Below are 25254 nucleotides of genomic sequence, written 5' to 3'. Positions count from 1 at the left end.
GTTCATGCCTATAATCCCAGCACTTTGGGAGGCCAAGGCAGGAGGATTGCTTGAGCCCAGGAATTTGAGACCAGCCTGGGCAATATGGTGAAACCCCACCTCTACAAAAAAAATAATTTTTTTTTTTTTTGAGATGGAGTCTCACACTGTTGCCTGGGCTGGAGTGCAGAGGCGTGATCTTGGCTCACTGCAACTTCTGCCTCCAGGTTCAAGCGATTCTCTTTGCCTCAGCCACCCAAGTAGCTGGGATTACAGGCACCCGCCACCAAGCCTGGCTAATTTTTTTGTATTTTTAGTAGAGACGGGGTTTTGCTATGTTGGCCAAGCTGGTCTTGAACTCCTGACCTTGTGATCTGTCTGCCTCAGCCTCCCAAAGTGACAATTATTTTTAAAATAAAAAATGTTTAAAATTAAAGAATAAAATAAAAATGAGCCACAGAATAATACTCTTACAGAATTAAAACAGAACGATATATCCACAAAATAGATGAAAACTACAACCTAATATTTCAAAACTAGCTGAAGTATATTTTAAAAGTTACATGATATGAAAAAAAGTAAACAATGTAGAAGAATATATTAAAAGTCAATATAAACAACTCAGAAATTGGATGACAAAACTCACAGAAGAATTAAAAGTAAAAGAAGGCCGGGCGCAGTGGCTCATGCTTGTAATCCCAGCACTTTGGGAGGTCAAGGTGGGTGGATCACTTGAGGTCAGGGGTTCGAGACCAGCCTGGCCAACATGGTGCAACCCCATCTCTAATAACAATACAAAATTAGCCAGGCATGGTGGCATGTGCCTGTAATCCCAGCTACTTGGGAGGCTGAGGCAGGAGAATCACTTGAACCTGGGAGGCGGAGTTTGCAGTGAGCCAAGATCGCACCACTGCACTCCAGCCTGGGCGATGGAGTGAGACTCCATCTCAAAAAATAAAACAAAATAAAAGTAAAGGAAAATAATCATTTCAAAATTGAAGACTAAGCTAGAAGAAACACAGGGCAAATAAACACAACATATCATCAGATAAGATCTTAAATAGATTAAAAAGTAGGATTTTTTAACAAAAATGAAATGAAGGTGGATGAAAATTATTCAAGAGGATGTGAAAGGGCTGGAAGGGCTGGGTGCAGCGGCTCACACCTATAATTCCTGAACTCTAGAAGTTCCAGGTGGGGGAATAACTTGAAGCCAGTAGTTCAAGACCAGACTGGGCAACACAGCAAGACCGCATCTCTAAAAAAAATTTAAAAATTAGCCAGGCATGGTGGCACATGCCTGTCCCAGCTATTCAGGAGGCTGAGTTGGGAGGATCACTTGAGCCCAGATGTTGGAGGCTGCAATAAGCTATCATGGTGCCACCATACTCCAGCCCAGGCAACAGAGCAAGACCCTGTGCCAAAACAAAAAAGATGTGAAAGGTCAAAGAAAACATGGGAAGAGAATAACTAAAATCTGTAAGTGAAGAAACTTTTACTAAAATTAAAAAAAAAAGATCTAAAATTACATACTGAGAAAGCACACCATACACCGCAAAAAATCACAACACCAACACATATTCTGGTAAAATTATTGGACTTTGAAGAAAAAAATCCTTTGACAACCAGCCAAAAAGACCAAGTGTTTTAATACAGGAGGAAAATTATATTGTCTGCTGACTCTGACAAAACATATTACGCCAGAAGAAAATGGATGACACATTTAAGATACGCAAGGCAGGACCTATGAGCCATGGATTTTATATTTTGCCAAAATGACTTTCAATGATAAATGTAGCAAATTCCATCAATTTGTAAATAATTCAGGAAATGCCGGTCCCATGAATACTTCCTGAGAAAACTTTCGAGCTTCAAACAACCCAAATGACTGGAGCAATGTTGACATAAAAAATGGTAGTGAGCATCAAGTGTATCTCCACACACTGAAGTAAGACTAAATGAGGGCTCTATATGAGGACACAATGGAGATGTTCAACAACTTTAAAAATGGGGAGCAAATGGGGAGAGCATATGGAAAAATATCTTTTCAATCATCATTAAAATTTATTTTATATCAAAAGTTCAGAAATTCCTTTAATTCTCATTTGTTACATTCAAATACAATTCAATATGACAGTGTTATTAAGACACATAGTAAAGGTTTCATAAGTATGAACTATTATTATTGTGGTTGCTATTACTCCATTTATCACTAAAGGTATTTCAGTTTCCCTATGTTGTTCACATACCATTAAAGATAGTTATATCTGGGTGACAGGATTAAGAGTGATTTTGTCTTTCTCTCTTGACTATCTGTAGTTCTAATTTATCTATACTAAATGTATATTGCTTTTAAAAGAATATATATATGTATATATGTATATATATATGTGTATATATATACACACACACACACACATATATATATATATATACACACATATATATATGTGTTTTTTTTTTGAGACAGAGTCTCATTTTTGTCGCCCAGGCTGGAGTGCAGTGGCTCAATCTCGGCTCATTACAACCTCCGCCTCCCAGGCTTAAGCGATTCTCCTGCCTCAGCCTCCCAAGTAGCTGGGATTACAGGCATGCATCACCATGCCTGGTCAATTTTGTATTTTTAGTAGACGGGGTTTCACCATGTTGGCCAGGTTGGTCTCGAACTCCTGACCTCAGGTGATCCGCTTGCCTCAGCCTCCCAAGTGATCAGAAAAAAAAAAAAAGTTTTAATTTAAAAAATGCATGAATGTATAGTGGTGAAGCGTGTGTGTGTGTGTGTGTGTGTAATATGGATTTTTCACAAATAAAAACTGTATAACTATTAAAAATGCACCCTGAAAATTACTTTTGTTTCCGGTCATTAGACCAACACTTGGCTGTGCTGGACAAGAAAAAAGCAATTTGTTTTAATGAGGTGAACACTACAACAGAAAGGGCTTCTCAGAATACATTAATCTTTCTGATTGCCTTTTTTCATCCCCAAAATTTGAATTACTCTCATTTCCACCCTTTATCAACACAGTGGCCTTTTCCTGAGTACTGCTTCTATGAATATGTCCATGTAAGGTAAAAGAAATAAATGCAATGGCTCTTTCCTATTATTCAATTCTGTGAATTATATGCCTGTCTAATTTTTAAACCACTTGTAGAAAAAAATAAACAAATCCACACAATTACCAGCCCAAAATTCAATCCTTACCGCCAATTTTAAAAACAAAGTAATCAACAACAGAGTAATGGCCAAAGATGAAAAACATCATAGATGAAGAAAATCAGTGATTAGGGGACTTACACAACTGGCTTTTAGTTGGTAATTATCTGAGCCTAGAAAAACAGCATGTTATATAGGTTTTTATAATTTAAAGGCATAAATTTGGTAGTACAATGAAATATCAAGTCTCAACTTAAGATTACTTTCAAGATTTGGTTAAGATATTTTCCAGAGTGGATTGTCTACAGAAGTGAAGTGAGCTTCATGTACCTTAGCCCCATGCAAAAACACTGGCCTTTGGTATACAAGTCTACCTATTTCATGCCCCAGTCTCTCTTCAGATTAACATTCAAAACAGAAAGTTATACAAAATGAATTGTAGATCTCCACACCTTAAAATCATTGCAACTTGAAAAAGAACAAGTTGAGGCTCGGCACGGTAGCTCATGCCTGTAATCCCAGCACTTTGGGAGGCCAAGGCAGGCAGATCATTTGAGCCCAGGAGTTTGAGACTAGCCTGGGCAACATGGCAAAACCCCATTCGTACCAAAAAAAAAAAAAAAAATTAGCTGGGCGTGGTAGTGCACACCTGTATTCCCAGCTACTTGGGAGGCTGAGGTCAGAAGATTGCCTCAGCCCAGGAGGTTGAGGCTGCAGTGAACCATGTTTGCACCACTGTACTCCAGCCTGGGCAACACAGTGAGACGCTGTCTCAAAAAAAAAAACAAAAACAAAAAAACACCAAGTTGAATGTGGTGATATGGAGAGGAACAACTTGGTACTGTGAGGTGTCTATTAATCCAACTCCTCACCTTAATGGATAAATAAAGGGAAATGATTAAATATGCATCTTGCCTTTTTAGTAGGAACTGAATTTCAGAACAACTAAAGAGCTCAGTTGATGACTGAAAGCAGCGCTTTATAGATACCTGTCAGCTAATAAGTGTAGAAATGGGCCAGGCACGGTGACTCATGCCTGTAGTCCCAGCACTTTGGGAGGCTGAGGCAAGAGGATCGCTTGACCCTAGAAATTCGAGACCAGCCTGGGCAACATAGTGAGACCTTGTCTCTACAAAAGAAATTTTAAAATTAGCTGAGTGTGGTGGCACATGACTATAGTCCCAGCTATTCAGGAGGCTGAGGCAGGAAAACTGCTTGAGCTCAGGAGGTCGAGGCCACAGTGAGCAGAGGTTGCATCACTGCCCTCCAGCCTCGGTGACAGAGCAAGATCCTGTCTCAAAAGAAAAAAAAAAGAAAAGTAAATGTAGAAATGATAGAAAGAGAAAAACTGTAATATTCAACCCAACCCCTAAGGAAATTACTGATTCAAGCAAGGATATCAACTGATGTAAAAAGCATTAGCTGAAGACTTGACAAGGTGCTAGCATAACACTACACAGATTATCTGTGTTGAAGCAATGGGGAAATAAGTGCAGATGGCAGGAGGGGACATGCTGTTATATCACCTTAAATATAGTGGTCAATCTCAACCACTGTCTTAGTGGTCAGTGGTGAGATGACTGGATAATATCTGTCTCCTGACAATTTGGGCAGTTGGAAATACTTGAATATGGACTGAGTATTAGATGAAATTAAGGAATTAATAATTTTTAAAGTACAGTAATGCTATTTTGGCTATGTAGGAAAGCATTCTTAGCTTTTAAAGATAAATATTGAGGCTGGGCGTGGTGGCTCGCGCCTGTAATCCCAGCACTTTGGGAGGCCAAGGCGGGCGGATCACCTGAGGTCAGGAGTTCGAGACCAGCCTGGCCAACATGGCAAAACCCCATTTCTACTAAAATTACAAAAATTAGCCAGGCATGGTGGCACCACCTGTAGTCCCAGCTACTCGGGAGGCTGAGGCAGGAGAATCACTTGAACCTGGGAGGCAAAGTTTGCAGTGAGCCAAGATCGTGCCACTGCACTCCAGCCTGAGTGATATAGAGTGAGACTCCATCTCAAAAAGATACACACTGAAGTAAAAAATAACAATCAGCAGTATTTGGATGTTATCCCCATGTTTAAAAAGCTCCTTTCTGAACAAGAATATAAAAATGGCACAATGCTGAAAATAAGAATTGGTTTCCAAGAAGCAGGGGGAGAACATATTTTTTTTTATGGATAAGAGAAATGCAGATAGAGAGGAGAAGCAATTCCCTCTGCAACTCCCCTTACCTCCCCTCAATATGGCCAGAAGCCCAATTAGTCACAAGGAAAAGGCAAATAGCAAAGCAACAGAAAGAAATGCTGTTGGCCAAAACATTACTACAGTAATGAAGAAAACATCATCAAAACACGAGTAACTTTAAGGAAAACTATACTGAAGATTTAACTTATTCATGGCCATAACTAAATAAGTTTTTATAAGAACAACTATTAATGGTGCAGTGTGGAAGAAGACAGTGTTTAAAAAAGGACAAGATTATTTATTTGGATGGGAAGTTGGTAACTTTGGGCTATATGGGTTCTAGTCCAGGTTTTGCAGTTGCCTCTCTATGTGACTGACAGTTTGGATATATGTCCCTGCCAAATTTCATACTGAATTGTAATCCCCAATGTTGGAAGTGTGGCCTGGTGGGAAGTGTTTGGGTCATAGGGGTGGATCCCTCATGGCTGAATGCTGTCATCACAACAGTGAGTTCTCATGAGAGCTGTTTAAAAGTGTATGGCACCTCCTACCCCCTCTTGTTCCCACTCTCACCACGTAAGATGCCTGCTCCCCCTTCACTTTCCACCATGACTGTAAGCTTCCTGAGATACTCACCAGAAGCAGATGCTGGCACCACAGTTCCTGTGAAGCCTGCAGAACCATGAGCTAATTAAACCTCTTTTATTTATAAATTACCCAGTTTCAGGTATGTCTTTATAGCAATACAAGATTGGCTTAACACAGTGACAGTCCTTGAGAAACTTCTCTGTGGCTCCTCATGTCCCCATCTCTAAAGAGAGGGAGATGAGTGAGAATCTCGAGTTTTGAACATTTATAATTAAAGGGAAATAATTAAACATGTCAACATCCACCTCATTAGATGACCTCTAGGGCTATGTTCATTCAATAATTCAATGATGCTAGAAGTAAAAGAGTATGCAGCATATGCAGTTCAATTTGTGAGAATTGATGCCATGTGAAGAAAGCAGATTTTTTTCATTTGGTTAAAAGCCGACATAAAAATTTGTTCTCTTACCCTTCCCCATATCTGGAATTTTTATTATACTTTTAGTTTTAAAGAACTGATTTTGTTTAATGGTCTGCAATGGACAAAACAAAAATACCTTGTGCTTTTAATGGTCCATATTGTCAGTGTATTTGCGTCACCAAATTACAGAATTATCTGACTCATCGGGACAAAAACAACATATTATCCTCTAGACAGCAAATTGAAAAAAGCAATTTTCCCATCTCTGAGAAAGATAATTGATCTGATTTTGCTGTCAATGTTACCATCATTCACTCTATTACTCAGACTTGAAAACCTGAAATTATTTTTTACTCTCCCTACCTCTCATCACCCACACAGACTCACCAAGTCATAATGAGTTGATTTCCTTTAATAATGTCTCTTACGTCAATCTCCTCTGCTACCACCTAAGTTCAAGTTCCTATTATCTCTCAGACCTGGATGACTACAGTATTTTCTTTTTCCCTTAATGACTTGTACAGGGTTTCTTTTATTATAAAAGTAGTACATGCTCACTATAGGCAATCTGGAGATTTTAGAAAGGTAGAGAGAGAGTAATATCAGTTACCCACAATCCCTTTGCCTAGAAATGATCATTCATTCGGACCCATTTCCTTCCCCTCGTTCTATGTATATATTAATGCATTTTTGATAAAAATTATGATTGTAATATACTACATGTTTATGGTAAGTTTCTTACTCCTGTATTTTGAGTATTTTGTTATAACATTAAATGCTTTGAAAACCTAACTTATATTTTTTTACACTAATTCTCAATCGTTATGTTTCATTGGCTTCTAATTTTTCATGTTAAAAGCAAATGCCGCATTGACCACTCTTGTGCCATTGTTGGATCATTTCCTCAAAATTGGTTCCTAAAAGTATAATCATAGGCTCAAAGATTCCTGTTACATTTTACCAGTTTGCCCTCCAGAAAGGATATCTATCATTTTACAGGCCCACCAGCAGTGCATGAAAAGTGCCATTAATATATACAAGACATGCCAATATCTTCCCATTTAAAGCTATTCATAATACAACCCTAAATCTTTTTCTCAGAAATCCCCTATCCCAACCCTCTACTTCTGTCATACAGATGTCTTAGAAGATGGTGAGGTTCTTCAGGACAAGCATTCTATCTTACAAGAGGCAATGCAGCCTAGTAGAAAGACCAAGAGAAGTCTAGCATAAGACAGCCCTGGGTCAAATTCCACCTTACCGCCAACTAGCTGTGTGACTGCAGCTAAATTGCTTAACCTCATTGGGGCTCCATTTCCTCATCTGTAAAATAATACCAACAGCATCTTCTCCATAGGGTGGTTATGAAGATTCAATAAGGTAATATAGGCAAAGCACTTAATACATTGTCTGACACATAGTAGACTTTCAATAGCTGGTGAAAGTTGTTAGAGTACTTGTACAATTCCCAACCTCCAGCATCTATCACAGCTGGTGAAATGAAGTAAGAGACAGGGGTAAATATCTTTATCACTGATTTTCAAAGTGTGGTCCACAGACTCTCTTAGCAGGACAGGGATCATCTGTGGGCTCCTGTTAAATATGCAGAGTCCTAGAACTCGTCCCTGACCTGCCAAATCAGGTCAGGTCAGGGAATTGGAAGTAGGGTCCAGAAATCTGTATTTCTTGTAAGCACTCCAGTTGACTGTGACTCAACTAAAGTTGGAGAACCATAGCTATCATACTCGCTCCAGATACAGCATACAATTTCCTCATCAGGTACCTAACTTCTGGGTCTACATGCCCTGACTCCCAGGGTCTGGCAGAGTTATCTACTGTCTGTGAAGATGACCTGGTTAAAAAGTGATCCAAATGAATCCTCTTCTGATAGCATATTTGCCTCTCTGCCTTCCTTCCCTAACCAAATATCATCACTACCATTGAGAATCACCCATTATTACAATAATTATTTGGGAATTAAAGATAAAAATAAATTATTATCAATAGTAATACTAATCGGCCGGGCGCGGTGGCTCACGCCTGTAATCCCAGCACTTTGGGAGGCCGAGGCGGGCGGATCACGAGGTCAGGAGATCGAGACCATCCTGGCTAACACGGTGAAACCCCGTCTCTACTAAAAATACAAAAAATTAGCCGGGCGTGGTAGCGGGCGCCTGTAGTCCCAGCTACTCGGGAGGCTGAGGCAGGAGAATGGCGTGAACCCAGGAGGCGGAGCTTGCAGTGAGCCGAGATCGCGCCACTGCACTCCAGCCTGGGCGACAGAGCGAGACTCCGTCTCAAAAAAAAAAAAAAAAAAAAAAAAAAATAGTAATACTAATCACTAACACTTACTAAGCACTTACAAGGTACCAGGTAGGCTAAGCAGTTTCCATTCAATTAACTGTTGGGTATTAAGTTAATCCACATAACAACACTATGAGGCAGGTGCTATTGTTACCTCCATTTTACTAATGAAAAAATTGAGTCACAGAGAAGCTAAGAAAATTATCCAAGGTCAAAAAGATGGTAAATGACACAGCAGGGATATGAATCCAGACAATCTGACTCCAGAAATCAGGCTATTATCTACTATGCAGTACTACTTCCCTAAATTAACTGCCCTATGCTTGTTATTATTCCTTTAAGATATACACAATGATAATAATATTTATTTCATTTGGTGTCTTTATTATTTCAGTAGGGTGGATGATAAATCCAACTAAAGTTAGAAGCCTCAAACCCTTTTGTTCCCATAATGTCTTAGGTTTTCTGGCCACAAATTCTAGCATGAGAATCTGCAGGAAACCAACTATAACAGTTGGGGTAGGGCTGCTCCATTTCTATATCTTTGGAGTCTAGCCTTCCAAGAAACAACATGAACACAATGCATTTCAATTGCTTACCCTATGTTTATATTTCCCCACATCAAGTTTTTTAAATTATCCAAGAGTCAGAAGGCCTGCTCATTAGGCTAGCTTCATAAAGGAGGCCCTTCTTCCTGCATGTTTTGACAAAATATGTCTCCTAACCAGAGAGAGAATGGAGCCCAGTTATATAAGATGAGCAAAGTATTCTGAAGACTTTTTAACTGGTATGCTTGGCCTCAGATACTATATTTTAAATCAGCTCTCCTTCAAATTTTTAAAAATAAATTGTACTTTAGAAGAACCAATTTCAAAAGGAAATTCTGATACATGCTACAACATGAATGAACCTTTAAAACATTATGGTAAATGAAATAAGCCAGACACAAAAGGACAAATTATTGCATGATTTCACATACAGGAGGTATCTAGAATATTTAATTCATAGAGACAAGAAGTAGAATAGAGGTTACCAGGGGTGGGAGGAATGAGGGGATGGGGAATTATTGTTTAACAGCCACAGTTTCTATTTGGGATGATGAAAAATTTCTGGAAAGAGATAGTGGCGACGGTTGCACAACTTATAAATGTATTTAATGACACTAAACTGTGTGTGTGTATATATATATATATATATATATATATATATACACACACACACACACATATATTTTATTTTTTAGAGAGTCTCGCTCTGTCATCCAGGCTGGAATGCAGTGGCATGATCATGGCTCACTGCAACCTTGAACTCCTGGGCTCAAGGGATCCTCCCACCTCAATCTCCTGAGTAGCTGGGACCACAGGTGCATGCCGCTGCACCCGGCTAATTTTTATATATTTTGTGGAAATGAGATCTCGCAAAAAAATATAAAAATTAGCTGGGTGCAGTGGCATGCTGTCCAGGCTGGTCTCAAGTGATCCTCCTGCCTCAGCCTCCCAAAGTGTTGGGATTACAGGCGTGAGCTGCCACACCCAGCCTGAACTGTATACTTAAAAATGATTAAAATAATAAATTTTATGTTATGGATACCTTACCACATTTTTTTTAAAAATCCCATAGCTTCCAAAAAAAAAAAAAAAAAACATTTCAAGCCCCATGAAATCTGTTCTTACCAGAGTATCATCATTCTGGTCTCCAAACATTTCTTTAAAAATCTTGCCAGGATCAGGAATTGGAGGGAATATAATAATCTTGAGCCTTTAAGAAAACAGAGACATTTTATTCAAACCTTCCAGTCCATAGGAGTGTCCCACATAAATACCACCATATTAAAAGAAGGCATGGACAAAAGACATGGTACACAAGTCATCTTTATTGACAAAGCAGTTGTGAAGAAATTTCTAAAATAGGGTACACAAAAATCAATGTTCTAAGGGCATTAAGTTCTACTCTTTCCCATAGGTGGAGCACAGGGACCATCAGAATAAATGAATTACTTATACCCTATCATCTAAATAATATGCTACTCTACTTTTAAGAGACCAGATGGGCACTTGCTCTGTATAATTTTGAAAAGAATAATCTGAGAACAGGATACATTCCTGTTTCTTTTTCCTTCCTACTTCTCTCCATTTTTCAATCTTATAGCTTGCCTCCATCTCCCAGTGAGTGTCCATGGATGTGCCCCAGGATTCAGTTTTTTGTCTTCTTGTCTATCTCGTTCACTTTATGAGCACTCCTTTCGGTCTTTAGGCTTTAAATCCATTCACATGCCGAGGATTCCCAAAATTAGATCTTCAGCCCAGACCTCTCCCTTCAACTCCAGATTCATGCACAAAATCGCTTATTTAACATCCTTATTTGGATATCTAATAAGCATCTCAAACTTAACATATGCAAAACTGAAGTCCTTATCTTTCCCTCAAACCCAGCTCTCCTCACAGCCTTCTCTGTCTCAGTACATGGCACCAGCATTCACTCAGTTGCTCAAGCCAAAAATCTAAGAGGTATCTCTGAATCCTTAATTACCTTCATACCTCCACAGACAGGCAACTAACAGCAAGTCTTATCAATTCTACTCTCAAAATATATACTATTTCTGACCACTTCTTGCTATCTCCATTGCTAACCCCCTAGTATAGGTTATCCTCATCTTTCTGCCAAAACACTGCAATGCCTCCGAACTACTCCATCGGCTTCCACTTTTGCCCAAGTCAGTTCTTCACTCAGCAACTACAATAATCCTTTATGACAGTAACTCAGACCATGTGCCTACTCTGCTCAAAACTCTCCAATGCTCCTCATCATGCTTAGAATAAAATCTCAGTTCCTTGCCATGGCCTGCGTGATCTGGTTGGCCAACCTCTGTCCTCCCTCGCTGCCACTCTCTACCCTGCACTCTCCACTCCAGCCAAACAAACCAAGCGCATTTCAGCCTTGGGGACTTTGCATTTGCTGTTCCCATGGCCTGGAGTGCTCTTTCCTCGAATATCTGAATGACTCACTCCTTTACATTACTGGGAGTCTCTCCTCAAATGTCACTTTCTCGGTGACATCCTACATAAAATGCACCTCCTATCACCTCCTAGCCATACCCCACTACTGTCAATTATACTTCTACGTGAAATTATAGTATTTATTATTTATTTTGTGTGTGTGTGTGTGTGTATGTGCATGTGTGTATCTTTCCCTCTAGAATGTAGATGAGGACTTTGTCCTGTTCACTGCTGTAACTTTAGCACTTAGAACAGTGCCTGGTTCACAAATAGGCACTCAAAAAATATACATATATAGAGAGAGTATATATATATGTTGAATAAATGTTGAAATAATGATAAAATATTGGTTCTGGATCCAACTTAATAACCTTATTCCAACCTTAGTTATTTACTACAAGAGCAAATAACAGTCCTATAATGAGATAGAGAAAATAAAATATTCTCAAGGAATGGATACCATACATTCATGACAACTTGATGAAGTTCTCTTTCCCACAATATTAAGTAGTAGCCTACTTTGCATTAATACCAGACAAGTCATTTTATTAGTAAAGGTCTCCATTTCTAAAACTTCATTCTAAGAACTACTGACTAACTTGATAGATTAGGCATTTGAAAGAGTATTATGTGAACATAGGACCTATTCAACAATCCTAAACACATGCAAAGGGAGCAGTGCTTGAGCAGGGAGCCCTGGAAAACTAATCCAACATGGTTTTCATTAGAAAGTGGGCATAGCGGCCGGGTGCAGTGGCTCATGCCTATAATCCCAGCACTTTGGGAGGCTGAGGAGGGTGGATCACTTGAGGTCAGGAGTTTGAGACCAGCCTGGCCAACATGGTGAAACCCTGTCTACTAAAAATACAAAAAAATTAGCCGGGCGTGGTGGTGGGCACCTGTAATCGCAGCTATTCGGGAGGCTGAGGCAGGAGAATTGCTTGAACCCAGGAGCTGGAGGCTGCAGTGAGCCGAGATCACACCACTGCGCTCCAGCCTGGGCAACAGAGACTCCATCTCAGGAAAAAAAAAAAAAGAAAGAAAAGAAAAGAAAGTGGGCGTGGTAATACTTCCTTGTCATGTCATACTCCCGAAAGCCACTTACAGGCAACATGCTTCTAATACACTGGGCAGACATAAAACACAAGCACTAAAAGTAATAACCACAGCAAACAGGCTATCAGAAACTGCAAAACCTGCCTGGGCAGCTACCTTACCTTTTTAGGTAAAGCAGAAGTACTATGATTGCACCTGCGACGATGACTGGAACAATGAGTAACATGGTTATGTAGAGTGTGGAATTGCGCTTCTTACCTGGAGAATGAAAAGCAAACAGAAAGACTTGAGAAATAAAACCCTTTTAGTAATAAACCAAGCAGCAATTCTGTTAGCTAGTAAGATCACAAATATTTCTGCTCCCTCCCCCAACCTATTTTCCCAAGCTCTTCAATTATCTTATCTTCTGTTAAATTAATAGTTTTTAAAAAAAAGTCCTCCTCTGGTGCCTGAACTTCCCTAGGCGAGCAAATACCTAAAAGATTACCTGAAATTAGGATATTTTTTAAAAGACAAACATAAGCTTTATTCTCTTTCAAAAACTCAGAGACTAGGGCCTGGAACCATATTCATTAATTTAATCTGAATCAGAATCCCTTAAATTTGATGGTCTCATTTAAACTTTTGTTTGTTTGTTTGTTTTGAGACAGAGTCTCTCACTCTGTCACCCAGGCTGGAGTGCAATAGCACGATCTTGGCTCACTGCAACCTCCGCCTCCATGTTTCAAGTGATTCTCCTGCCTCAGCCTCCTGAGTAGCTGGGACTACAGGCGCACACCACCACACCGAGTTAATTTTTGTATTTTTAGTAGAGACGGGGTTTCCCTATTTGGGCCAGGCTGGTCTTAAACTCTTGACCTCAAGTGTTCTGTCTGCCTCGGCCTCACAAATTGCTGGGATTACAGGCATGAGCCACTGCGCCCAGCCACATTTAAAATTTTATAGAAATAGACTGACCATTCTAAAAATGACAAAATACATGTTGTTTTCAACTACATAGTAAAAAATGTAGTAAACTCTCTTTTTCAAAATAGAGGAGGGCTGGGCTAGTGAGCTCAAACATTCATAATAAAAATTTCTCTATGTACATAAAATAATGTTTTCATAGCCTAAAATCACCATACAAAAACTGATAATAAAATTGTGTAGTGTTCAGGAGTTGGAAAGCCAACACACTGGAATTACCCAACTATTTTTTTGGTATCTGTAATAATGAGATAGAATCTCTTAAATCATAGTTGTCCCAGAAGATCTGAGACGGATGTCAGTGACATGCCCATTGTCCATTGTTCAGTAACTTTCAGAGAACAAACAGACTAAACTATGTATACTATCCAATACAATCCAATATTTCTTAACTGATAAAAAAAAAACTTCAAGATCTTGCGCTGCTTTAAAGGAAGGAGTATAAACGAATGAGTGGTAACTGGAAAATAGCTATAATAGAAAGCAGGCACTGAAGAATTCTGTCTGACAAATACCAAATAACTGTTTGCTTTTAGCAAATAAACTGGAACATATCACATAGGGTTTTTTTTAAAAGTTCTTTTAAGCTATTTTGCCATGAAAGAAAGGTTTTTTTAAATAAAAATATTGCTTCTTAGAATAACTTTAAACATATTGATTGATGTTAGTCAATCAATAAAATCAATGGAATCATTTTAGCTAAGACTTTTAACATTATCTCCAAGATTCAAATAATGTTAAGATTCTAGTTTACATATAAGACTATATATACCTTAGCATTGATTCAAATATGATTACTACAAATGTATCTCATTGGAAAACATAAAAAAATTTTTCCAGATCCAAGAGAAAAGGTATGAATGAAGCCCTTTGTAAGTACGCACGTGTGCGCGCGCACACACCCACACACACAGATTAAATGACAAAGAAGACTGAGCCAGGAGACATAGATGTGACTAGGGAAATTACTTTCCCTCAAAGATCCCTTCCAGCTATCTGATTCTACAGTTAAAAAGCATTCCCTCTGAACTGTACAAACTGGCCTCACATTTTCAAATTTCTACACAGTATCTGGTAAAGTTTGCCTGTTTGCTGTTATACTAAAATATCAAATAAATCGACACAAACCCTGTCCTACAAATCTGTACACCAACTAGTTTTCCAGACATAGTGATTTTTTTTAATTTAATTTTTTTGAGACAGAGTCTCACTCTGTCACCCAGGCTGGAGTGCAGTGGCGCGATCTCGACTCACTGCAACCTCCGCCTCCCGGGTTCAAGCGATTCTCCTGCCTCAGCCTCCCGGGAGCTAGAACTACAGGCGTCTGCCACCATGTCCAGCTTATTTTTATATTTCAGTAGAGACAGGGTTTCACCATGTTGGCCAGAGTGGTCTTGTACTCCTGACCTCAAGTGATCCACCCGCCTCAGCCTCCCAAAGTGATGGGATTATAGGCATGAGCCATGGCGCCCAGCCCAGAGATAGTGATTTTTTAAAAAATTCATTCCACAAGTCATTAGAGCATACTATATTTAAGGCAGAGTGCCAGACCAAACCTGCAACATTATGGTGTCACTGTCCCTGGGAACAAATTACTATCTGAAAAACTGGACTCAGGTGACTGCTTCAGGCCCAACCAGGTTCAGGGTAGTGATTTCCAAATTTGAGAGAATACGGGAATCTCCAGAGGAGTTTGTTAAAACACAGTTTCAAGCATCTCACCCCAGCATTACTGTGTCAGAATCTCTGGGGTTGGTGCCTCCTCATCTATCTGCATATTTAACAAATATGTTCTCCCACACCCCTCCATGCCTCTGCAGATAATTTGTGGGTCTCACTCTCCATCCCAACCCACCCTCCCCACAAAGAAAAGAAAACCACTGTACTGTAGTGGCAAAAGCTCTAGCCTTAGCGTCAGGAACCACTTGCCAGCTGCCTGATCTTGATTGAGTTATTTGATGTTGCTAGGTCTCTCAATCTCTTCCTCTGGTAGGGGTTGAAAATGAGTCTCTATAGGGATCCCTTCCACTCTTGGACTTGGAGAATCTAACATGGCATCTCAGCATCATGAAGGAGGTGGGGAGAGTTTGCAAGGATGTTTCACTCTGCAGTCAACCCTCCGCCACCAGGCAACAGAGTTTAGCAGCCCCCAAGAGTAAGTGGGTAATTCCCTTCTCTGGCCCCCTCATTCACAAAGGGAGGAAAAGTGAGGAGAGGTTGGAATAGGATGAGAGGCAAAGGGGAAAGACTGAAAAAAGCTTGCAGAGTTTTGGTAAGAAGCAGGAAGGGTCGTTGGAAAGCTGGAATCACCCCTCCTCCTCATTGTCATCATCTTTCTGGTAGGTCCTGGTAGCGAATGTAGATGACCAGCATGACAAAGCCAGTAAGGATGCAGAGGGAGCTGACCACCACGTAGGCGATGCACAGGAAGGGGTTCCTGCCACCCATCCACAAGATGCTGCTGAAGATGCGGAGCCTGTGGCCGCCAAATGCACACAACAGGTAGTTGTAGGTGATGTTGACACAGTAGACACACCGCGGCAGCCCAGCTGAGTAGTCGCCCTGGCGGATGTGCCCGTACAGCTTGCGGAACAGCTTGCGGAACGTGGGCAGCGCTGCCATGCGCATCCACACCACGAAGTCCTGGTTGATGAAGCCGTTGTTGTTGGGGATGGGGCTGAGCTTGTCGTAGACCAGCCGGCGCCAGTTGGGCAGGGGTGCTGTGCCATGGAAGGCCAGTGCCAGGCTGCCGTTGACCAGTGGTGGGTTGCAGAACTTGATGGGGTAGTTGGTCTACCGGGTGATGCAGGTGCAGTGCGGTAGCGCGGCACCTCCACGTAGGGCTCGCCGGGCCAGCACTGGTGCCACAGCGAGGAGTCGTTGAAGAGGCTGTTGGTGATGACGTTGCAGGGTGCACGATGGGCAGGCGGCGCAGTGGGTGCACTCATTGACTGGATGGTGCAGCGTGCTGGGCAGCCCGCTCAGCTGCGCGTTGTCGTGGACACTCCATACCACCGGTTGTTTTGGTAGAAGTTGGTCAGCACGTAGTAGGGGTACACGGGGCCCTGGAAGAGCTCAGGCAGTGAGAAGTACCAGGCGCATGAGCAGATGGGCAGTGGCACACAGCCCTGGCCAGCCACAGCACACACCGAGCAGTTGCTGGTGCCCGGGTCGCCGGTGTAGTTGTACTCCAGCTCCTTGATGCTGGTGGAGGAGTAATAGAGGTCCAGGCTGATGAAGGCCAGGCCCACGTAGAAGAAGAGCTGCAGCCTAATGCTGGCCAACAGCAGCGGTTGCCAGGCAGGGAGGTGCTGCCACGTGAATGTGGTGGTGTTGAGCTGGTGGGCGCCCCCGGCTGTGGTGCTCCAGGTCATGGCAGCCACATGGGCTGACTGAGAGGGGCCCAGCCACGGGAGGCCTCCCCCTGTGCACTGGGTGAGCCCAGGGGATGCTCATGGGGTGGGTTTCCCCACCCGCTCAGGTAAATCAGAAGATCTTAACTAGTTTTAAATACTATTAACAAAGATGCTATATTAAATATGTAATCTTATTAACATTGACTACATATTTTACTGGTTACTTACCACTACTAAAATACCTAAAATAATCCTAACAACTACTATTATTCTTAAATAAGCACCTACTATATGTCTGATACCACACTAGGTGGTTTTGCATGCTTATCTCATATATATGCTATAATGATAGCATTATCTCCCATTTAAGCAGATGAGAAAGATAAGGCTCAGAGAGGTTTAGTAAGTCATCCGGAAGGATTTAGTAAATAATGGCATCAGGCCTCAAATTCCAGTTCCACTGTCCAATTCCAAAGCCTGCCTTGCTACATCTAACATATAGACTGTCATTTGTCTATATACAAATTCATTTTTCCCACTAGGTCATGAACATCTAGAAAGCATCATCAAGGCCTGGCACCGTTGTTTTAGGCAGTCACTAAGATTTCTCCACATGATTCCTGCCTCCTGATATTCATTCCCTGGTGTAATCCCCTCTCCTTGAGCATGGGCTAGACTAATTGACTCACTTCTAAAAAACAGAACAGCAGCAGTAATGGGATGTCATTTCTAAGGTTAGGTTATAAAAGACCATGGTTCCCATATTGCGTGTTCTCTCACACTGTTTCTTGCTTGGATTACTCACTTGGGAAAGCCAGTTTCCATGTCAGGAAGTAGCCCTATGGGGAGGTCCAAGTGGCAAGGAACTAAGGGAAGCAAATTACCACAAACTGAATGGCTTACAACAACAGAAATGTATTATCTCACAGTTTTGGAGGCTAGAAATCCAAAATGAAGGTGTCAGCAGGGCTATGCTCCCTCTGAGGGCTCTAGAGAAGAATCCCTCTTTGCCTCTTCCTAGCTTCTGGTAGCTCCTGGGAATCCTGGTTGTTCCTTGGTTGTAGCTGCATCTCTGCAATCTCTGCCTCCATCTTCACATGGCTTTCTTCCCTGTGTGTCTGTGTGTCTCTGTGTGGCTTCTCTTTTTATAAGGATACTAGTCATTAGATTAAGTGTCCACTTTAATCCAGCATGACCTCATCCTCACTTGATTATATCTGCAAAAATCCTATTTCCAAATAAGGTTACATTCACAGGTACCGGGGTTGGAACCTACGAACATACCTTTTTGGGAGATACAATTCAACCTGCAACAGCCTCCATCCAGCAACCAGTGAGGTACTGAGGCTTTCCAACAACTATATGAGTGAACTTGGAAATGGATGCTCTGTCCCCAGTCAAGCCTTCAGACATATTTCAGTTCTCATTGCAGCTTGACTGCAACCTCATGAGACCTCCAGCTAAGCCGTGGCTAGACTCCTGACTCACCGAAACTGTGAGATGGTAAATGTATGTTGGTTCAAGCCATTAAACCTTGGAGTAATTTGTTATACAACAATAAATAAACGAATACAACCATGCCTGGCACATAACTTGTTGAGCTTCTCAATTAATAGGGAATTGGCTACCTCGACAACCTGTTTGACCAATATACAGCTGTTTAAAAAAGTTCTTAAGTTGGTTCTGTGTTGCCCCTTGGAGACACAAAAAGTAAAGCCTATTCCTTATTGTACCTGACAATACCTCAAATATTAGAAATCAGCAATCATGACTCCTCAAAGTTACTTTACCAATTGTTCCTTGCCAAGTTTTGAGATTCTTCAACATCCTGATTATCCTTTCAAGGATAGATTCCAGTCTGCCAAGGCAACTCCTTTAATGTGGTGCTCAGAATGGAATACTGCACAATTCTGATGTGGCCATAGCTCTGTGCCCCAACCTGCAGCATTCCTTTCTGGGTGCTGCACTTATCACTCCTAAGATTGTATATGCCTTTTTGACACATTTAAGATTACAATGTTGAGTCACATTGCACTTATAAAGCCGTGTATCCCACCCCACCACACACACATCCATAAAGCACAGGTCTTTCCAGTCCTGTACTTGAGCCTAGCTTGCTCAGCCTTTCAATTAATAAATGATTTTTTTCAAACTAAGGTACAGGTTTCTCTCTATTAAATGGCTCCACTCTTGTTTCTGCCAACCAGCATGTAGGACAGTCTCTAGTATTGTACAATGTGCAGATTTGATTATGCCTGCCTTTTTTTTTTTTCTTCTTCCTTGAGACGGTCTCACTCTGTCGCCGAGGCTGGAGGGCAGTGGCACAATCTCAGCTCACTGTAACCTCCGCCTCCCAGGCTCAAGAGATCTTCCCATCTCTGCCTCTTGGGTAGCCAAGACCACAAGCGTGCACCACCATATCTGGTTAATTTTTGTATTTTTTGTAGAGATGGGGTTTCACCATGTTGCTCAGGCTGGTCTCCAACTCCTGGGCTCAAGCGATCCTCCTGCTTCAGCCTCTCAAAGTGCTGGGATCACAGGCGTGAGTCACTGTGTGCAGCCTATGCCTGCTTTCTATATTTTTGTTCAGTTTGTTAATAAAAATGGAAATGAGATAGAAAAGAACATAAAACCATTTGGATTATGGTTTTCTAAATAACTGTATACTGTCAATTAACCCTGGGTGGTTTGAAAGTGATTAAGAAGAAAATAAATTTCAATTGTAAGTACTCTTTTCCTGACATCAAGAGAGCATGACAGTCCCTTTCCCCAGTCTATTTTCTGCTTCAGCTTAGTTTTTATACATCAGTGTTTTAAATTTTAATAAAAATTCTGTTCTCTTACCTATACTCATTTCTTGGCTCCAATTACTCCAGAGTTTGTCATCCTCATAGCATAACTTATTTGTTTTGACTCTTATTCTGACTGTGTTCAAAGTATCAGGAAGAACACCAGGGACCATGAAACAAGATGTATTCTTAGGCATAAAATAAAAATACACAGGGAATATTACCAGTTTATTCTTTTTCACTGTTATTGAATCATAATACAATTATCTGCCAAATTCTGTCTATGGTTAAGACTTGGATTGCAATTCAAATTATCTTTGACTTTTCGAAAAAATTGTCAATAACTCACGGAACAACGTAATTTGTTTTTCTCAAAGCAGCTCATATTTAGGCTATGCTCCACTGCCAACTGCTCTAAGTCTAAACCCAAATAGCTAATGTTGAATTTACTGACCTCCACATTTCTCTCAAATTCTGGATTCTCACATTTAGCCTCTTGGACCTTGAAAATAAAAATAAATAAATAAACTAATGAGTCCTAAATGTTTAAAAACCCATTTTCTATCACTTAGTCATTTCTAACAAGCTTTCCTTTTATCCCATTAAAAGATGATCAGGTACAGTGAAAAAAGGTTGGCCTTTTTAAATAAATGGTGCTGGGTCAATTACATATGCATACGAAAAAAAAAAAGATTCTTGACGCCCTACCTCACACTATTCACAAAATCAGTTCCTGATATATTGCAGATTTAAATGTATAAGATAAAATGAATTAATAAATACATAACTATAGCAAGCTTTTAGATAAAAACAGAGAATATCTTAATGACCTTGAAGAAGGGAAATATTTCTTAAACAAGACCAAAAAAACCTCCCATATTAACCATAAAGGGAATTTTTTAATAAAGTCATCTATATTAAAATTAAAAACATTTGTTGATCAAATGACACCTTATAGGGAAATAAACAGGCAATGCATAGAGTGTGAGAACATATTTGCAATTTCTGACAAAGGACTTGCATATGTATTTTTTCTTACCCTACTAATAAGGCAAAAACAGAAAACCCAATTTTTAAAAAACTGGCAAAAGACTTGAACAGGCACTTCATAAGAGGATAAGCAAGTTGCGAATAAACATCTGAAAAAGTGTTCAACATCACTGGTCATGAGAAAAATGCAAATTAAATCCACAAGATAACAATACACACACTTACCTGACAACAACAAGTGTTGTGAGGATATGAAGCATCTAGAACTCACAATCTCTGCTTAGTAGTGTAAACTGGCACAACCATCCAGGAAAACTGTTATTATCTACTAGAGACAATCATATGTAACCTTATGACCCACATGCCTATATAAATGCCCCACACAAATGTACGCACATGTGTACCAAGAGACAAGTATGTGAACGTTCATAAGAACTCCATTCATAAAACCAAATGGGAAACTATCCAAACGTCCATCAATGGGAGAATGGATATAGTATGGTATATTCACACAATGGAATGAATGTAGTGAGAACGTACCATCTACAGCTATAAGAAACAACATTGGTGAATCTCATAAACATAATGTTGAGTGAAAAAAAAGGGCAAACACACAAAAAAGTACATTCTGGGCCAGGCACAGTGGCTCACGCCTGTAATCCCAGCACTTTGGGAGGCTGAGGAGGGTGGATCACATGAGGCCAGGAGTTCGAGAGCCAGGAGCCTGCCTAACATGGCGAAACCTCGTCTCTACTAAAAAATACAAAAAAAAAAAAAAAAAAAAAAAAGCTGGGCTTGATGGCGTGTGCCTGTAATCCCAGCCACTCCGCACGCTAAGACAGGAGAATCGCTTGAACCCGGGAGGTGGAGGTTGCAGTGAGCTGAGATTGCACCACTGCACTGCACTCCAGCCTGGGTGACAGAGCAAGACTCTGTCTCAAAAAAAAAAAGTACGTTCTATATAATTCCATTTATATAAAGTTTTAAAGTAGCAACAAAATCAATCTATGGGATTAGAAGCCAGGAGAGTAGCTGCTCTTTGGGAGGATAGCAACTGAAGGGGGCTTCTGTGGTGCTGGTTACATAGGTGAAAAATCATTTGTGAAAAATCATTGAGCTATAGGTTATGATTTGTGTAATTTTGTTCATGTATTATAACTCAGTAAAAACTTTTAAAAAAGAGACAGGGAGCGAGAAACCAGTGTCCCTTGTTGAGAGTATAAGATATAAAACTTGACTGGGTTGGAGAAAAGAAAGTGTAATGCAAAATTCTCCTCCACACAATAAAAGTCACTTGCTGTCTAATGTAAAGAGAATACTAATTTCCTTAAATGCAAGTATTTCCAAAATGGAGTAAAAAACACATGAAAATCTGTTGCTTAAATAGTCAACTTCTATCAAAGAGACGTTTAAACTTGGAACCAAGACCAGAACACATAGATATTATTTTTGACATTCAATGTCATTCACTAAATAGTTCCTACCAGCCTGTGTAAAGAGCTGAGAGGCCAAGCAAATGATGAAGGGACATCCTTTCAATATTTCATACAGAGGTTGAGAAAAAAAAAACCCCACTCAGGGGGCTAGTATACCCTATTACTGGCCATTTAGAATCGTAGACCTGTTGGGGAATCACAAGCGTCAACTACCAGTGAGGGATCAAGTTGCAAATTGATGTCCCTCCTCCCCTGGACCATCTCCCATATATAGAAATTCCAAACTTGCCGAATCAACCTGTAGATTTACGTCTCTAGGCTCTTGTTCAAATGTAAATCCCCCTGCATAGTTTACTGGCTCTTCAGAGACCACTAAGAGAAGGAAAGCCAGGGCACCAAGAAGATAGTCTGCTGGGAAGGTGGGGGTGGGGGGTGGGGGGTGGTCACAGACAAGTTGTTCCTTACTTCATAATTCTGTCATGAGCTACCTCTGACCACAGCCCCCATGTGATGGTACCAGTTCATGTTCCCGCTTACTTCCCCCTCTTAAGTGTAACACCAGGCAAAATAATTCCTCAAAAAGGAAAAAAAAGAAAAATCTAAGCAGCAGAGCTCAAAATCTGTGAGCACACAAAAAACTGATGACTTTCTACATCTGCTAGGAGGAAGAATATTAAACTCAAGTGTACAAACAGAGTTAATTCCAAATAGAAAACAGTTCTGATTTAGGTAGATAACTTCCATAGTGTATGTGTTCTCTTCAGTTCAGAAGTGTGTTAAAAAAAAAAAAAGTAACTCAATTCAATAATAATTTATTAAATGATGACTGTGCACATGACATTATGCTAAGTATTCTTGGTCAAAGTTAAATACATGGAGACCAACCAACCTTTGAAGTGTTACTGACTTATTAGCTGTGTGGCTTGTAGCAAGTTACTTAACCTCTCTGAGCCTTAGTTTTTTCAATAAAATGTAGGTTAAAATAGTTACTATTTCATGGGTTGCTATGAGCTACTGTATTAAGAAGCACATAGAAGAGCATCTTTGTAGCACGCCATAAACACTTAATGAATGATAGCTATTGCTATTAAGAGGAAGTATTGAGGTGGTCTCTAGCGGTTAAGAATCCAAGTCTTAGCGTTACAACTTTGGTTAAATGTTGATTCTACCACTTACTAAAAATGTGACCTTAGGAGTAACTAAGTTTTCTTATCTTGTAAAATGGAGACAAAATAACAGGACCTAGATCCTTAGGGTTATTGTGAAGATTAAATGAAACAATTCAGATATAGTGCTTATTAAGATACCTAGCACATAGTAATCACTCAATACAGGTTAGCTGCTATTTAGTAGCAGGAACTGCACAAAGTAGACAGCACCAAACTCCTTCCTACAGAAGTCTATATTTTCTTTTTCTAAAAAATATCAACTTTTAAATTCTGAGGTACATGTGCAGGGTGTGTAGGTTTGTGACATAGGTAAAAGTGTGCCATAGTGGTTTGCTGCACAGATCAACCCATCACCCAGGTATTAAGCCCAGTATCCATTAGTTGTTCTTCCTGATGCTCTCCCTCCTCCCACCACACCCCCCACAGGCCCCAGTATGTGTTGTTCACCTCCATGTGTCCATGTGTTCTCATTGTCCAGCTCCCACTTATAAGTGAGAACATGTGGCATTTGGTTTTCTGTAGGAGTCTATATTTTCAGTGGAGAGAAAATGCATACATGTGATAGGTTAAACAGCAGAAAATAATTGAGTGGCAAAATGAATACTATCTCAGGATTTCAGACATGCATCTCAGGATTTCAGACAGGAGAGAACAGTAAAGACTGGAGTAAACAAGTGTATTTCAGCTTTCTGATAACTCCTTTTGTTGTAAATTCAAGTACCAGCCCCTTTCCACATGGAAGCCCTTAGATTTTTCCCTTTGCTGCATTTCATGGGGCACTTAATTTCTGGTACTAGTGATGATTATTATATTTCAGCAGAAGGATTCATAATGCAAATGCCCAGAAGAGCATTTGCTGTTCTGTTCTGCTGTGGACTTGGTCACTCCCTCTGGAGTTGGAATTATAGCCTGTCAACACTGGCTTATTTTAGCAAGCATTTTGGAAGTTCCATGATGAGCTAAAACAACTGGACCAAGGAATTTACCCACGTGCGAGATGCTAGGCTCCTTTAAAAGCCAATATAAAACACTTCACTTCTAATCTCTAAAACTCAAACACACAAAGGGTCCAGGCAGGTAGCAGACAAGTGAGTGGTGCAGTCTTCATGGTCTTAAGGCGCCATCTTATGGACATACACTCTTAAAGTACTACGATTTAAAATCTGGGCAAAAAATTCAAATCTAGTAAACAAACAAACAAACAAAACACGACTTTGTGTTCCACACAAAAAAGTGTGAGGCCCTAGTTTGTGACCTTTACCCTAAAGCAGAACAACTGGACTGATGTCCTGAGATTATAGTACACTCTGGTCAGTGTCCTACAGGGCCTCTAATTAGCATGTTCTGCATTTGATTCTGAATAGCATACAGGCACATAATCCAACAAATATTGACTACTCAAATCTGATTACTTTAGTTGCCACAAACTCCAAGAAAACAGAATGGTATTATCAGAGCCTCCAAAGTGTCTGCAAGATCTGATGTCTGCCTACTGCTTAGACATCTTTTCCTGCTACATTTTGTTCACACCACCCTCCTTTCTGTTCTCTCACACATGCTAAGCTCATTTTTGCCTCAGAGTCTGTATCTGCTGACCCCCTACACCCAGATCTTCACATGGCTAGCGTCTGCTCATCATTCTGGTCTCATCTCAAATGTTATTACCTCAGATGATTTCCCTACCTAATATTCCCTCTCGTTCTCCCAGTCACTCTACTACATCAGCCCATTTTATTTTCTTCACAGCACTCATGCTCTGAAATTAGCTTGCTTATTTACTTACGTTTTCTATTATGTAGGTTTCATGAAGAAAAAAACTTGTCAGGTGTCATGTTCACTGCCTTATCCCTAGCACACAAAAG

General features: G+C 40.4%; 2 protein-coding genes across 3 annotated transcripts in view; both read right to left on the bottom strand.

The window, feature by feature from the left end:
• IL13RA1 (interleukin 13 receptor subunit alpha 1) overlaps window positions 1-25254 on the bottom strand; it is a 78352-nt gene that overhangs the window by 18603 nt on the left and 34495 nt on the right. For both annotated transcript variants that reach the window (XM_034949439.3, XM_034949438.3), the window contains exons 7-10: window positions 20252-20299; window positions 19853-19985; window positions 12848-12944; window positions 10308-10392 (exon numbers count right to left, since the gene is read on the bottom strand). In XM_034949439.3, the coding sequence (XP_034805330.1) occupies window positions 10308-10392; window positions 12848-12944; window positions 19853-19985; window positions 20252-20299 (363 nt within the window). The remainder of the gene's footprint in view (window positions 1-10307; window positions 10393-12847; window positions 12945-19852; window positions 19986-20251; window positions 20300-25254) is intronic.
• Window positions 15959-19767, bottom strand: LOC103785125 (cell cycle control protein 50B). The gene is given in 5 exon segments (XM_014343537.5): window positions 15959-15994; window positions 15996-16460; window positions 16463-16567; window positions 16569-16651; window positions 16654-19767. Coding segments are annotated over 5 exon segments (1062 nt in total). The 5' UTR covers window positions 17027-19767.

This window comes from Pan paniscus, chromosome X (genome assembly GCF_029289425.2).
Source record: "Pan paniscus chromosome X, NHGRI_mPanPan1-v2.0_pri, whole genome shotgun sequence".
Classification (NCBI taxonomy): Eukaryota; Metazoa; Chordata; class Mammalia; order Primates; family Hominidae; genus Pan; species Pan paniscus.
The sequence above is the reverse complement of the archived record's forward strand: the minus strand, read 5'-3'. Positions and strand labels throughout refer to the sequence as shown.